General features: G+C 40.0%; 1 protein-coding gene across 1 annotated transcript; it reads right to left on the reverse strand.

Annotated features, from left to right (window-relative positions):
* Window positions 1–1,021: 1,021 nt before the first annotated feature.
* On the reverse strand, window positions 1,022–15,970 carry LOC306817117 (uncharacterized protein). Its single transcript, XM_079333731.1, has 7 exons — window positions 15,839–15,970; window positions 15,363–15,493; window positions 14,927–15,027; window positions 14,408–14,556; window positions 13,312–13,540; window positions 12,756–12,976; window positions 1,022–2,980 (listed from the first exon to the last, which is right to left on the reverse strand). The coding sequence occupies exons 2-7, from the start codon at window positions 15,479–15,481 to the stop codon at window positions 2,813–2,815; spliced, it is 987 nt and encodes a 328-aa protein (XP_079189857.1). The 5' UTR covers window positions 15,482–15,493; window positions 15,839–15,970; the 3' UTR covers window positions 1,022–2,812.
* Window positions 15,971–16,714: the final 744 nt, after the last annotated feature.

Consider the following 16,714-nt stretch of genomic DNA (forward strand, 5'->3'; position numbering starts at 1 on the left):
GACCAGAGTCCTCCTCAACTGTTTTACCACTTCGAGTAATCCCAGTTTTTCACATTGGGTTAGACTCTCAGAGCAACGCAATCTCATCTCTAGGGCCCTCAGGAATGAAACAGGCTAGCATCTCAGAAAGTATCCCAGTTAGGAGCGTGTTGACCTCAGTGTGAGCAGAGCCTTTGAGCTAGTCAAGCTGAAGGGGCAAAATAACAGAAGATGGAGGTTCACTTTATCATGTCGAGCTTATCGTTGTGTTTGTTTATCACTACGCTCTGGCTGTTGAACTCAGTATCTCCTCTCGCCTTGTTGAGAGTCAGTGTTTCTAACATTTGTCGAGGGAAAATAACTTCGAGTAGTGGCCCACAATGAAAACAGTGCTGTTGTTGTGCAGGATTTCCCACTTGATGTCTATGGCTGATTCTTGTGTTCTACTTGTCCAGGCTCACTGCAAGGTCAACACTTTAGGTTGCACTTCCTGGACATTTGGGCTCTGCGAGTTTTTCTATTTGTCTAATCATCTCACCTCCAGATGTATCTCTTCCATGATGTGTTTGTTTGTTTGTACATTTTACATTCACAGCTGATTCTATTGTGCTATAGATCCACATTGATCCGATATCCGGGAGGATTTCCATTTTCACAGAGCCTTCATTGATTCACTTTCCAGAGGAATTGCAGCCGGTATCAGTTTACCTTGTTACCTTGTCACACGATGTTCTGGTCTGATCTCAATGTGCGTTTCCGCTCTGCTTCCCCTCCCTCTCGCCTCCACGCTGCCCAACAGAGCTCACATTGTCCCCGTGGCCACTCATCCATTCCTAATATCCAGTCTTTTACCTTGCTGGAGATGTGCTACATGCTTTCAAAAGGGCAGAGAGAGCTGTCGATGGATGCCCTCCATCTCCTAAATGAAGCTTTGAGGAGAGTAGAGACTAATAACTTTGAGTATTTGCATTATGAAGATATGGAGGGGGAAAAAAGGGGGGGGGCACCTTGTCCCCAAAATATATCAACTACAAAGAGAAGCTTTACATAATCAAATATTTTTATTTTGAGACTAACTGGTACAAATGCATGTAAACATAAAAAACATTAACTAAAAACACACCAATGAATAAATAACCATGTTGAAATCTGAAGTTTTTGGTTAACATGATGCTGTTTAAGATGGCTTGATGTTGAAAGTGCTTGAAGTTGAAGAACACAAACATAGAAACACAAAATACTCATGTACACTTCATAAAACTACAGTATAACCTTTGTGCAGCCATCAAAAGTATAAACTTCTAATGCCAGATTGTCTGACATCATCATATCTTTTGTCAAGTGTTGTGGAGAAAGTAGTTCCTGACGAGTGATGACCCTTTGGGATTTATTTTAAATATGCAAAGACGACACATTTGTCAAAACGAGCAACGTTGACCGTAAACCAAAAACAACCAGAGTCTAAAAAATGTTCACCAACGATCGCAACCAACACAGCCCTGTTTGAAGAACCCCCCCCCCCCCTCGGGTGTTACAGTAAAAACAGACGTTTGAAAAAGTGAGGACTTAGAGTACAGTGTAATGATGTTTCAGGTAGAGGGATGCCATGTGAAAAGATACCATCGACACACAGAGAGCTCCTTCTATTGCATTAGCTAAAGGCACTGATATCTTAATGGAAATAACTTCATTTCGCTCACTACCAGGCACAGCAAACACAATTGCTAGCTGTTAGCGCAGCAGTGTGAGCCTGGTAACGGATGGAAAGTGACTCAGTTATGAATGGGTGCTGCTGGCTGCGCCCCTGCACTCTTGAATATGTTATCGTCTCCTCTGTGCAGTGGAGCATATTAATAAAGCACCTTACAGTTACACCATCCAAACAGACTGTAAATCACTGCCCGTTTAACCCGTACACACACACACACACACACACACACACACACACACACGCACTAACTTGGTGTGCGAGAGGACGCCAGTTTGTAACCGCCACAATTACCACATTAAACACTTGAAGCCTGAACTGATATGGCACAATCAGCTTACGTAATGATTTATTAATGGCTGGTGTAAAGTGTGGGCCGGCCCTAGACATTCAAAACAAGAGAAAGTTAATCAGGCTAATTGTGTGGGAGCATCATCATTAACATAATATTGCCACTGAGGATCACAGAATCAGGGGATTTAGAATATGTTAGATTGTTATCTAACATATTCTATATTCTATATTCTTTGAAATTGTTAGTACATTAAAAAAAATACAATTAATTGAAAAAGGAACTTGGTTTTGTTTTGCCTGTGTCTGCATTAGAATTGTCATAACATTTTAAACTTGGATTAATTCTAGTAAAATTACAATTATATTAACACCATGGCAACAACATTTGAAATTCTAGTCCCCCAATATTGGGTCATTTCTTGTTTTCAATTACCAACAAATTGCAGCCAAACTCATCCACACTATCTAAATTGCATAAATACGTTGCCAACTTTGGATATGTGCAATTCCTCCGCTCTGTCTTTGAGACATAAACGTAACTTTTTCCACTTAATGAGATGGCATAACAACAACAAACATTTGTAATTGTAAAGCTGTGAATGTAAATGGATGATTACTGCTCTCCATCACTCATGGTAGCTTTAAGTTAAAAAATAAAATGTCACTGAAGGTCTGTAGTTTTTTCTTAAAGCTTCACTACCTGTTGATACAATAAATCATTAAAAATAATGGGTTTTGTTTCATTTTTAAAACACCTGGTTTCCAAAAGCATCATGAAACTGTCACACGTGTTGCGATGGCATTCATCTCTGTTTTCGCTATTACAAACGGTCAAATGCTCAGCGTGATGCTGTGAATAGTGCTTGCTGGGATTTTGGCGTCTGTTTCCTCCCCACAGACCCTGAAGATCACAGTGGTGTGGGACGGGATGGTTGTAGTGGCGTTGAGGGATTTACCGAGCCAGCCCTGAGAGCCTCGCTTGTACATTTTAACTGTAACCTGTAGAGAGGGACGAAGAGAAGGAAACAGAAGGTACACATTATGAAGCTAACAAGTCAGAGTGGCTTCAAATTGATGCGCTGCTTTTGAATATTTAGTACTTTTGTTGGGTCTTTGATTCAGACCTCTGACACCTACTGTACACGTGAACGCCACAGGTTAGTCTGTGGGCCTGTAATCTGAAGGATTAGTCTTCATTTTATTGTTTCCAAAGAGAGACTATTATACTTTGTTAAGATCCTATAGTGAAAATAAATATTTCAGTTAAACAGGGAGCCAGAAAGAAATAATTTAAAGATTATATACAATGCCATTTTGTTTGCCTTCACAAAGAAATGCAGTTGTTAAAATTGAGCAGAAAGAATAGCGACATGTAACCCAAACCTCTAAAACATTCACCTTTTAACCAGATGTTAGTGTTAGATGCAGCAGCTAAAGATGAGTAGACATGAATTCGTTTAATAGCAAAAGCCCTTAACTGATCGTGTTGTCCAACACACCAGAGCTGTTCACATGGAATTTAGCAAGAAAAATGACTTCAATGAAAAACAAAAACAGCTGATTAATTTTCCATAAACTGATCATTTAATCAGTTCTTTCTGGTCGTTCATGTCATTTTGCTTCATCCACATCAACAGAAATAGCCTTCAAAAACCGGACGATTTTCTTTGACCACGCAGACATTGTGCAACTCTTTGTTCGCCTGTGATCCAAACGGCAGTCTGAATCCGAATAAATATTAAATTAACCTTGTTTTTCAATGTGAGCTGTTTTAATTCCTCTCCACATCTTGAATGGAGTCATAGCTCTCTTGATTTTATGTAGGTTGTAGGGCATAATACGCTTTAACACTGCATCAAAACGGCCTGTTATGTTTGAGCCCGACAATGGGAGCCTTAACTAGATTTAGACATGCAGGTAATTGAACCACATCCATTTCAAAAAGAATGCCGGGCTGCATCTCTTGTTGGGCTGCATTTACAGGGGATAACAGAATATTACAGTGCCTTTTCACAGTCCCATTTTCTTTCACTTTAGCATTAGGCAATTTTTCAATTATTATTTTTTTTCCCGTGTTCTTTCATCCCTGGCTCTCCATAATGTCTGGGCCTTTTAGTTAATGGTAGCGACAGTCAGAGCCCAGTATATCGGCTCTTGTCCATTTTGCAGGTCATTGTGGAAGCCCAATAGGCCTTTTATTACGCCGACATCAAAAGGCAGATAAGCATTAGAGGTGGGGAAAATACCCTGCACTAGATATGTTCCCTCTTTCCTTTGTCTGCTATTGAAAGTGATCATTTTAATAGTGAAGAGGTTGGTGAGCTTTGGGGCTGATGGGAAGTGCGACACCCCTGACAGCCTGCGAATATGAGCAAGTCGATAACACAACACGAGCGCACAGCACACCCTCAGCACCTGCACGCTCTCGCTGCTAACCTAATTATCTGCAACAAAGGCCTGTGCGATTTCAGACACACATCTTTCCACCATTTACTTACTTATTACTGTGCATTAAACAGGGAGAAAAAAACCCCAGCAACAATTGTGTCTTATATTGCAGCCTTGGCCGAATGCCACAAGGCTTGTATTACAATAGCATCAGACACTTCAGAGTGAGTGTCTATTAATTTGGGATGCATGAAAAAATAGCTTTTTGACAGCTGGTGGCAGAGAGATGCAAAAAAGACAACACAAAGACATCAGAGGGGATTATTTTAACAAATCAGAGACAAATATAATAGTGCGTAATCAACAATCAACTCATTTCATGGGACTAGAGATGAGTACTTCCATCTTTGGAGCGCCGCAGAGACCCAAATACAAAAGTGAATCTACCTTGTAATTTCTATCTAGTATTTTTGATCACAAAGAGGTAAACGTAAATACGTATTTCATCGAAGAAGAGAGGCACAGATTGCTTTAGAACACAGCATAAACTTGTATGTTGAAAAGCATCCAAAAAGTAACACTTCAATTGATACTATTTCTGTATCATCATCCAATTGGCACAAAACTGGCGTGACCTTGAGCTAGCATGGCTACGTGACTAATCTCATTCTGCTGTCAGTGCAACATGTCGGCGGTCATGTAAGGGTTACGTTTTGCACAAAGAGGAAAAGTCAAGTGCAATAACTTTTAGTACTGCCCACTGTCGTCTACAGTTCTAAAGAACCAGCGATTAAAAAATTAAATACAAAAAAAAAAAATCTTAAATGCTTTAAAAAAAAAATCAGGTCTTAAGGCAGGGTATTGTAGAGACTGAATGGACATTAAATACACTAGCAGATTTACCCTGCAGCATGAAATACGCTTCAAAACTACATTTGCTTCTATGTGAAAGTCTAAAAGATGGAACTAAAACTTTTATTATATCTGCTGCAAATGAACAGTTCAGAAAACATTGTTCTCAGTGAAGGTAAGAACAAAGCAGCCACCATCGTACGAAAGACAAAATCAGCACACTGTACACCAAAAGGACTAAAACGAGTTTCACTGGCTGCTACAGACACAGGTTTAGTTTTACATTACAGTTATAGGATTTATGTGGCTGTTCCTGGCATTAACTCAAAGATGGAGATCTGTGTGGTCTAGACAGACCGCCTGCCAGGTGTTGTCAGATACAGGATCTGTCACTGCTTGTTAACCACTTGAGGCAATTGTCTACTGTATCTAAATTACAGAAGAGGAACAAAGTGTACAAGAGCTACTGATATAAAAAAAAAAATTATTAATAGAGGGATCTGCATCCTACACTTTTACCTCTAAGATAAAACAAAACATGAAAAGTTACTAAAATCACCTCTCATTTCTGGACTATGAAATGTTCACGAGTTCAAGACAATCTTGACTCAATCTAAACTCGGACGGGCCTTCATGTGTGAGAGTGTGTGTAACACTGAATGGCGAGGACAGGACCCTTGGGGCTGAGGTTGGGTGTCACACAAAGGGCTGAGAGCTCACCTAACCGTGTCTACCACTGATCTGCCTCTCGCTTTCTGTGTCAGGGGAGTCGTGTGAATGACATCACTGCTCACGTTTCAACGAGACAAACTCTGCTGCCTCTTATTTACCGTCTGCTAATAGTCATAAATTCTGCCTCTGGTTCACTGTTGACCTTTTAACCTCTTAAAGTCAAGACACCGACTCATTCTTAAAAAAAGACTCATTCCTTACCCATACCTGATATCCATCTCACTTGTTTCCTTCCTTTCTACCTGTAGGGAATTTAATGGCTCTGTTCAGACATTTCTAAATTACTCACAAACATGCTTACCTTTAAACTCATTCTATTGTCTTTGTATTAATGTGAATAATTGTAGTTCAAAGTCAAACATGTCTGACAAACGTGACTGACGTGAGGATCTGTATAACTGGGTTGGGACGTGTCACCACCTGTGTATATTCACAAAGTTCAGATTCTTCCCCCCTGATAAAGTCAAAGAATCCCAGTGGGGTATCAGTCAGAAGGGGGGCTGTTACCTGGAGCCATGGGTGCAGTGTTTCAGGTGAACTCTGAGTGAGCGTAACGCCACACCGGCTTCAGACGGCCGACTCTTTGTTTCACGCCGCGTCTCAGTAGACGCTCACACGGGGAGAAATACAGAGTAACACACCGTTGACGCACCAAACATCTTTGTAAACAAGCCAAATGTGATTCAATCAAAGGGAAAAGAGGTTCGCCCTCGCTGCGTCCGGGTTCAATGAGACAATCAGATAAACGCAGTGTGGTTTAACTCACTCCAAATAAATTAAACGGCACCCTGCTCATTCTGGGTGCTACACAAATTATGTCCTATTTTTTAAATTGGCTATGCAATTAAAAACATTTGAAAGATTTAAGAACCATTTGATTTGTTTATTGTACATTTTACTGTACATCTACAACACAAATGAAAGTTCATTTTTCAAAACAAAATAAGAAATATTACCAAAAAATAAAACCCTTTTGTATTAAATTACACTGTAAAAAGGATTATGAAATTCTTGATCACAACGTTAAATTAATTTTTAAGCCAACTGATGTACTACATGGGCATTGTTTATAAAGAATGCAGTCAAGGCAAGGATATCTTTATTAGGATTATTTTTTGATTGATCTGTTAAAAGTAATTTTCAGATGACTTAAGAACTGAAACAACTCACAAATATGCTCGCCTACAGACTGACGCCGTTATACTTCCTGCATCAAATACTCTGGTGTTCTGTCGTCCGTCCATTAACATGCCTTAACTCTGGTTCTGGTTCGGTGACGTTACCTCCAATGTCAATAACCACGTTTGTCTAAAGATATGAAACCTCAAAGATGACTGGTAAAATTCCGAACATCTACATCTCTGCTTCTACTACCGACCTGCCTCAAATAACAGGAAGCCATTAGACTCTGCAATAACCATTTCACATCCATTCATCCTGTGTGGACTTTATTTTCATTTTCTGCACGAGGTTTAAAATATGAATCCCTCCTCCTTTTTTTTCCTCAATGGGTCTGGTCGTCTGGCTGATTTGAGAGGGCACAATCTATGACTGATTTAATTTGCTCTTTACAAACATCTCTAACAGCATTACCCCCCAGAGCATACACTGACTGCCCCCATCTGACTCCATTAACTCCCAAATCAGGTTTAAAGACCATATTGATGCCGTCCGTTATTAAGGGTGATTATCAAAACAACAGACAACGGGCCAAAGTGTCTGTTAACTAGTTTATCCATAATTCCACCTAACGTTAACAGATGGCAGGGCTGTCAATTATAAACTGTATCTGCTGCACACGCACTGTCTGGACATGCGGCATATTAGCCTTCACATTAAAAGAACGATAGTCTGCTCACAGGTTGTCACAGGAAATGGACAGAGCGCGCAATATAAACTACGATAACTGTCAAAACACAGAACGAGTCAGGGAGAAACCAGTGAACATTACCCAGTTACATGCTGGTGTTTTTAGCAGTCTCCGCTGTAAGATTTAAAAAAGAAGAGTCGGATATAAAAAAAAAAAAAAAATCCTAATGTTGCCGCTGAGTCCACTTCACCACCTTTATTCTCCTCAATTAACGAGAATAGCTTTTGAAACTGTAATTAAGTGTCTCTGTTCCACTCGGCCTCTTCATTATTCATGAATCCCTATTGATCATATCTCTCTGCCTGCACTGTGGGGATCACTGTAATATCCTGTATCCCAAAAAAAAAACAAATAGCCGAGCTTCCCTGAGACAAAATTAAGATCTTGGCTTGTCACCAAAGAAAAGTTTCCTTCTGGTGCTAAATCCAGCATTTGATGCCAGTCTGGGCGATGTCAGAGAATCATTTATACTGAATTGAAGCATATTTGATCTTATCGTGGACTAAAATATACCATTGTTAAAGGCTGGGCAATGACTGGAAATCGTCAGTAACTGGGTTTTTAGTGGAGCCGTATTGCTTCAATATGATCAAATCATTATGGCCGCAACGGACGATTCATTTCATCGCGGATTAATCTGCTCACTCTTTTCCTAATTACCTGTAATAGCTCGGACTATAAAGTGTCAGCAAATCCCCCCCCCAAAAAAAGTTTCACAGAGCCAAAAGTGATGTCATCAAAAGGCTACAGCTAAAAACGGAGTCTAATAATATCGTTAAGAAAAAGAAAAGAAAAAACACAGAATCCTCACATTTGACATCAAAACGACTGATTCAATTTATACCGTTTAAATCATGTCGACGTTTATACAACTAAAACTAACTAAACTAAATAAAGACATGATGAGATGCTACTTCATTGATCTTCAGAGGGGACATTTGATTGTTGCAGCGACTCGAGATAAATAGCCGGAGGTAGGACAAAATAAATAAATAATAATAAAGTAAGCTTTGTATACAAGTGAAATATGCAGGAGTGAAGTGAACGAGACAGGACAGTTGAAAGTGGACATGAAACTGACAGAATAAGACACTAAATTGAAAGAGTAACGTAAGGGATCAAAATTGAACAAAGCAGATTTAAATCGATTGGAAATTTGAACATTTGACTGGATTTTCTTTCCATACAATTGTACAATCTTTATTGCAACAATAAGATTATTGGCTGATTCCATATGTGCTGGTTCTTCTTCTATAATGTATGCAGTGTACAAGACAACATATATAATCACCGTGGGTAGAACCTACGCAGGGTGTTTGATGGCTCATTTCACATTCAAAGAAATTATTTTGTACTGAATATTAATGGCTTGGAGCCTTCTTTTAAACATGTATTCAAATGTACTGAACCTCAATCTCCACCTGTGTTAAGTAGGAATGTGTAAAACATGAACTCTACGGGTTGATGTTTAACTAAATTAACAAAAGAGGATGTGGAGAGCCCTCAGCGGTGACTGCTATTGCATGCTGGGTGATGAATTTGGAGGAAACACATTGAGTCATCTTCACATTGAGGGATGCAGAATCTCTCCACGGGACTCTTCACAGCGGCTTAGTGCTCGAGTGAAAAAAAATAGATTTTTACCAAGTTTAATCACATGCTATTACAAGGCAGCTTTTATCATTGCCTTACACTGTGTAAGTGCTGGTGTCTTCACTAGTTCATTACCGACACTTGTGATTCTGCAGCACTCTTCTCGTCTGTAATTGCATGGTTAGCTTTCCTCTGTAGCTTCCTACACACACTTGGGAACAAATTATTTCCAATTCCAGTTTCCTTTTTCAAGAGCGAAGCTGCAATTACAGAAATCTGAACATCCTGGTAATTCCAACCACCCCCCCCCCACACACACACACACACACACACACACAATTTTCTGTTTGGTTAAAAACAAAAAAAAAAGAAAATGCTGTGTAACTAATAAAACTTTCTTTCTGGGAGATTCCTCAGAAAACTTTTCTTCATAACTCATCTGCAGAACAGAAATCATCCGTCCATAAAAGTTTAGTCCGGTTGAGCTTGACAGAAAAATCTGCAGCACAAAAAAAAAGTTTGATAAGTTTCATTATTTGAGACCTTAAAGTGAGTCTTCCATGGTCATAAAGACAGGACTGCAGGACTCCTCTGAAAAAAAGTTTTTTTTTTTTTTTTTTACCTCAATGGGACTTTTCCTGGATAAATAAAATAAATAAAAATGACATTAACTTTAACTTGAAGATTCGCTCATGTTTCGAGTCATTATTATAAATAATTTAGAAGTAAAAGTGATGCGTCCTGCATGTATTTTCTTTCAATTGCTTCATTCTTTCTTCTCAACATAAAAAGAGGCCAAAAAGCCACAGTGGCTGCCCCTATTATCTATTTAGGCAGCAGAATTAGCAGGCTTTGTAAATGGCTCCGCTCCTGCCCTTTTGTGTGCCTCCTTTCATTACCACCACAAAGCGGTTGATGTCTCCCCTCTCTGCCTTTTCTGAGCAAAGCACACAGGCTGCACCAGCCTTGTCCATTAAGGGCCTGTGACACGTGCAGCCTGGGAGATGGCCAACAGAGAGGAATGTCAGCATGGAGTTAAATTAAGAAGCCGAATCTGCGTGGAATCTGTAGCCAGTCAGAGACACGAGACGTATCTACGGTCCGAATATTTGTTTGCGGAGATGTTGCCGGCGAGTTTGCAGGGTTTTTTTTTTTTTTTTCTCTCTCTCTTTGCTTCTTTTAATCAGCTGACAGGGCTGTGTAGTCAAGTTACAGTCGAGGGAACTCCATTGTTGTTTCTCAGCCATGCAATTAGCAGACACTCTATATGCTGAAACACAGCGGCTCCATTTCTGCTCCTCCTGCATAAACCTCCTGATTGAAACAGGCACAAAGACCTTCTGAAACAGTCGCATTTTAGAACAAGGCACGACAAGAAGATGAACAACACAAGCAACCTGCACTTGATATTATGGCACGAACAGATCTCTCTCGCTAACACACACACACACACACACACACACACACATATAATTACCCCCTCAATCCATACAAATTGAATGAAGCCAGAACCGTGGTCTAAGAATATAGACCATAATTAATAAATTACAGCCACTCTACTCAATCATTCTCCACTTTGGGCGCACGCAGACATCCCATTCTCTGCAGGGTAATCGACTGAGCTGGCAGAAAACACACCTAGTGCCTCCGCGGTGGCTTCCTGGATGCATCTGGTGCCACCTCTTTACACCCAAACAGATGCCTGAGTGAGCGGTCGGGTCGTATCGCAGATCTTTCGCCCTGTGTGTTTACAAGTAACAAATCAAAAGCATGCAGTATTTCGGGGCTCTGAAAATATGCCTCGGGGAGCTCTCAGGTTTCTCTGCAAATCCCCCGAGCCTCTCCTCACAGCTGCTGCACACAAGCAAATATCTTCTTTTTTTTGAAGACGGAGAGGCTGGAGTCCCAAAGATAACATTTCTTGCACCTATACTGACATTAACTGTCCAAAATAATCTTTGCCGATTGTTAACTGTCGCTGTCTCATGGCACAAATACAGCTTGTGAACATACGAAGAGAGGTCACACAGACCCTTTCATATTGAGATATTACATCTCTAGTTTCTTTGTATATTAAGAGGAGCAGGTTCACCTCACACTGCCGCCATTTACAAATATGTCTTTGAAAATAATATATTTGCTTGTCAGTGTGTGTGTGTGTGTGTGTGTTCCCTCAGGCTAGAAAAGGGTCGCTGGAGTCTGCCTAACGATTGTCGGGTCATGTATCAAATGCACAGCAGCTGGAGGGGGGGGGGGTTAATACAGTCTGGAAGTTTTGGGGAGGATGGGGTGGGGGCGGGCGAACTAAAGCCTGAGTGGAGTCTGGAAGGAAAAGCCCCCAGAAAAGTGTTTGGGTGCTGAGGGTGGGTGTGAAATCGGTCATGGACGCTGAGCAGGGGGCCGAACTCACTGGACCTTTAGAGCTGTGACCTTTGTCTGTCCGTCATTTACAGACACTAAAAAGTACATTTAACAAGCTTGGCTGGAGCACCACCAAACACATAAACATGTTTTCATGTTCATTAAGACTTTGGGTTATAAATGTCAACAAAAGTAGTGTTCCATAAATAAATATCACTCAGATTAAGCTACTGCAGTGGAGGTTAGTATTTCTTCATGCTATCTCAAAGGAACCTTATACTAATTTACCAGTTTCATTCACCACCGTTCATGTCAGTATCAAAAACATCAACAAATCTGAGCGAGCTAGATAGATAGATAGATAGATAGATAGATAGATAGATAGATAGATAGATAGATAGATAGATAGATAGATAGATAGATAGATAGATATCAAGTAAGTAAGTAGCAGTTAGCCTTGATTTCATTAAAGGCAACATGACCAACCTAAAAACACTGCAGAGTAATTCACTAAGTGTGCAGAGAAATTAATTAAGAGAAGACCCTGAAGTAATGGTACAGTATTTATTTGTTTCCTCTGGATTGTGACATGAGAATATGTAGAAATAAAAAAGGATTTAAAAGTGAAATCTGTTACAAAAAACTACTTTTAGTTTGACTCCGATGAATAAAAATGGCTTCTCTCTACGGTGCTGTGACAACATGTAAATATTAATTATTCTAGAAGATGTGTTTTCAGTACTATCATGACATTATCTAATCAAAGATGGATGTAAATATTTTAACTGAAAAATGCCTTTCATGCCCTTCAGCCTGAATAAAACCTTTGTTTTTCCAGAGAGGCATGACAGAAAACTGTGAGGCCTTCACATAGTTCTACTGCCACCTAGTGGTCGTCTGTTTTATTCAATGCTCTTTTCTACAGTAAATCCTACTTGTCGTCCTTTGGGGCTTATTAGACGTGTACAGTGGACTGACCTGAGGAGCGTGTCCCAGCAGGGCCCACAGCGAATCAGCGGACAGGGTCTTGACTCTGGAAAACTCCAGCATGTCTGTCCCCTGTCGGTCCAGAGCGATGTACTGGCAGCCCTGGTAGTCTCCTTTCAGCTGCTCGCCACAGTGCAGCCGCACCAGGTCCCACGTTCCCACCCCCCTCAGGACATCTCGCACTGCCTCCATCTGCCTGTACGACAGATGACCTGCAGAACAAGGAAAACACAGACCAAAACAATAAAAAAAAGAAAACTTGTTGCATTCTGGTCAGAATCCTTTTTAATTGGACAGGTTCTCAAAGCCTTTTCATTTAAAAAAAAAAAAGAGGAAAAAAATCCCGAAAACTCTGCAAAATGACAAGGCTTATAACTTATCAGATAACCTTTTGGCCACTGAATTCCTTTTTTAGAGGCCAAAAATTATTTGGAAACAGTCTGAATCAAACACATAATGGAGAATCAAAGGAGATTCAGGGCCATAGAATCTTAAATGAATTCAAAAGGTATTACCAGTATGTAAACCTTTTTAAGGACATGCTCACCAGAGAGCCAGGAGGGAGTCAGTGCGTCTGACATCCAGGCCACGTAACCCTCCCTGAAAGATCGGAGAAAGTTGTCTATCTGGCTGTGCGAGACCAGCTCCCTCCTCTTCGTCAGCTCTTCATCCAGCTCGCAGTCTGGAGAGAGGAAGATGACTCTGGGGAAGAAGAGACTCTGGCGCACGGACACTCCACTCCTCTTCAAATGGCCACAGAGGTTAGCTGTCTTTGTCTAGGAGAGAAGAAGCCGGGGATACTTTGATTAAAAATGTAAGGGAAAGGGTTCATGAAAATATGTCTGTTCCATTGAGAATCAAATGCAGCCAATCAGATGGTTATATATTGATGAGCTGCTTTGAAATCTCGTTGAAAGCTCTTTGATAAGTCGCTGAGTGAGTCAATAATGATAGACAGATTTAAGTTTCAGGTGAGGATCTTGTACAGCTGCTTGTTTTTCCACAACATTTAATAATAGAGAGAGTTCAACTCCGCTGAAAACAAAATCAACCAGGTGTCCCCAGTATTTTAAAGGTTTGTTCCATATTGAGCTCGAAGACGTCAAATGTCCTTTAGTTTCTAAAAAGAACCAGATTTTTATTCAATTTTTAATTTAAATCAGCTCCGTCTGTTTCTTCTGTTTGTAGATTAATGAAGTTAATATGTCCAATTCAACTCATTTAAATACTTCAGTATGTTTGCCATTAGACTCTGCCTATGTATAGAGATGGAAATGGCTGACTCCAAACAGAGACAGGCACATAAGGTAACAGCTGTGTTTAGGCACCTGCTTGCACACACACACACACACACACACACACACACACACACACACACACACAACCCCAGGAAAATAATTACGCCCTTTCAAATGAAGAGCGGGCACTTGTGAAGTTTAGGAAGCCTGCTGCATTGTTTGAAATTTCCATATAAATTGTTCTGGTGACTCAGAATCTCTTAACCCAGCTGGAGTTTGGGTGATAACAACATGCTGGACGATTGATTAAACCTTGGACACAAGTGCAGCAGACAGTTTGACATTTTAGGTTTTCAAGTTGGTGTTTCAACATGTCAGTTAAATGTTTTTTTGTTGTTTTATTACCGTGATGGCTTTGAGGGGATCTTCAATCTGCTCAATGCAGGTATTGGTAAAGTTTTGGTCCTCTTCTTTTACTTTTACTTGCCAGTTTTGGTTCTGAGTGGACACTGTGCCTCTCCAGGGTTTGACATCTATGCAGAAGATTCCCTGGCCTGTGCAAAAAAACATTTTAAAAAATCACTGCACGTGTAAATTGTTAAATCAAACGAAAAAGCAACGATGAACTGCAAACAAAAGAAAAAGACTGAATGAGAGTAAGCTGAGGGCTCAGAAATACTGATATTTTCAGCTGCCTCAGATCTTTAAGTTAAATATGTCGATGATCTGTCAAACTCTTAAAAAAGAGAGCCAGTTAGACAGATACACTAATGCTCTTCATAGTAAGACTGCTGTGCAAAAGTCACATTAAAATAGTCCGATGTCTGAAAACGATACATTGAAAGGTCATCTCAGTGATAATATTGAAGACAATAGCATTATTATATCAGTTCATTGCACAGGTGTATTATGCTCGATACTAACCTGTGAGAATAACAATATTGATGTCATCTTTGGTGTTTTTTAACTGGTCTGGGAACCGCAAGTTGCAGTAAACATCTTCCTTGCTCAGCCCGGTGAGTTTCCTGCAGTGTCAGTACAGTGAAATAAGAGATATGTTACATTTGGGCGGTAAAACATTGATGAATGATCAAAAAAAAAGATTCCTTTGGAGTTGTGTTTCTTTCTATTAAAGAAGTTTACACTCCCCTTTAGCTATATTTTAATCTTAACAATCTCTCAATAAAATCACTATTTAAATGTTAATTCTCCATTATGTGCACCTCCATCTGTTTTTTTGATGCTTGCATGATGGTGTAAGTGATGTGAAAGACAAATACATTCTCTCTGGAAACAAGGGTTAAATGTGCATTCACGATAAGAAATGTTGAATTATTTTTGAAGTCAACACAGTTCGTACCTGACATGTTTTACAAAGTCAGGTAGTGTTGGTGTTTGATGTGGGCTTGAGCCATGAGCACTTTCTGAAGGTTCGGGGCTGAGATGTAACTGGGTTAACAGGTTTCCAAACTGAGGCATTCTAGTGTTGAACTGAAAAGGGAACAACACATAAAACGTTTGATTAAGGGACAACAAAAACACAATGTGATGGGGAAGGACATCTGTCGAGTTACTGAACAAACTAAAGAACTGTCAAAATATTGCCAGGAAAACCCAACTTATTAGGATACAATTATAACTTAATACAGGTTGTTTTTTTTTAATGTTGCATACACTAAGTAAAATAAAACACACACAAAGCATGCTGACCATCTCCCCCATGGCTTGCTTTGTTGACAACACTAGAAAGCTTCAACCTGAACTTGGGGACCCTGCAGAGAGAACAAAGAGCCAAGAAAACACTCCAACAAGCTCTGAAACCAAAACAACACATACCGTGGAAGTCTGGCGCTGTTTGAAGAGCCTTTTCAAGAGTTAAAAAAGAGGGGATTCACTTCGACATGTACTGTTTAATGTTTCTTTTCAAATGCTGAGTAATGTAACTCTATCCAGGAACGCTGTTTCACAACTTTCGGCGTGCCCCCTCCCCCTTCTCCACCTCCTCCTCCTCTTCAGCAGCGCTTCCACTGTTCCTGGAAGAAGTAAACAACAGACCACGTGCGGCATCATATTTCGTCCAGAGAGACATGACGTCACGACACGTCACTCAGTCTTTTCCTGCAATGTTTACGTGACGCATTTAGGAAAGTATTTGTGCGATTTCCATGTGATGTTTGTTGACGTGACGCCTTGGACTCAAACCTGTCTGAAAGTTGTTGCTGAAAGAAACGCGTTATATCTCTGTGGAAAAAATACTTATTAATTAATGTTTAAAATGTTGTTTACAAAAATGTCAAAGGAGCCTATCCTCACTACAGAGTAGCTAAATATCAAAAGTAATCAACGTGTTGAAGACTTTATGCTTTCTGTGTGAGGAATATTTCTTTCTCCAGATATGAAAATATTCACTAAACTGCTAATCTGGATCTTTTAGTCAGAACACATGATGTTCATTAGTACATGGAGTTTGCACAATCGTCTGAATTGTATAATAACCTCAAAGAAAGAAAGCTACATTAACTGATAAATATCTTGTGATATGACTAAAAGCTAAAAATCACCAAGGCTGATTAAATGGACTGCTTTGTGACTGTTCCCATTGTCCCCGTGGACAAAAGTCAACTTGTGTCAACAGATTTAGTTATTGTCTGTTTGAATCAGCTGATCCCGCTAAACGAAAGATTTCCTTCAGTATTCAAATGTAATAAATAC

Source organism: Symphodus melops, assembly GCF_947650265.1.
Source record: "Symphodus melops genome assembly, chromosome: 21".
Classification (NCBI taxonomy): Eukaryota; Metazoa; Chordata; class Actinopteri; order Labriformes; family Labridae; genus Symphodus; species Symphodus melops.

Bases quoted from the DNA above. Each gene is read 5' to 3' on its own strand.
- LOC306817117 (XM_079333731.1), bottom strand. From the start codon at position 15,481: ATGCCTCAGTTTGGAAACCTGTTAACCCAGTTACATCTCAGCCCCGAA. The intron at 15,028-15,362 runs GTACGAACTGTG...CTGACACTGCAG, and splicing joins GACTTTGTAAAACATGTCAG to GAAACTCACCGGGCTGAGCA. The intron at 13,541-14,407 runs GTAATAAAACAA...CTTCTCTCCTAG, and splicing joins ATCCCCTCAAAGCCATCACG to ACAAAGACAGCTAACCTCTG.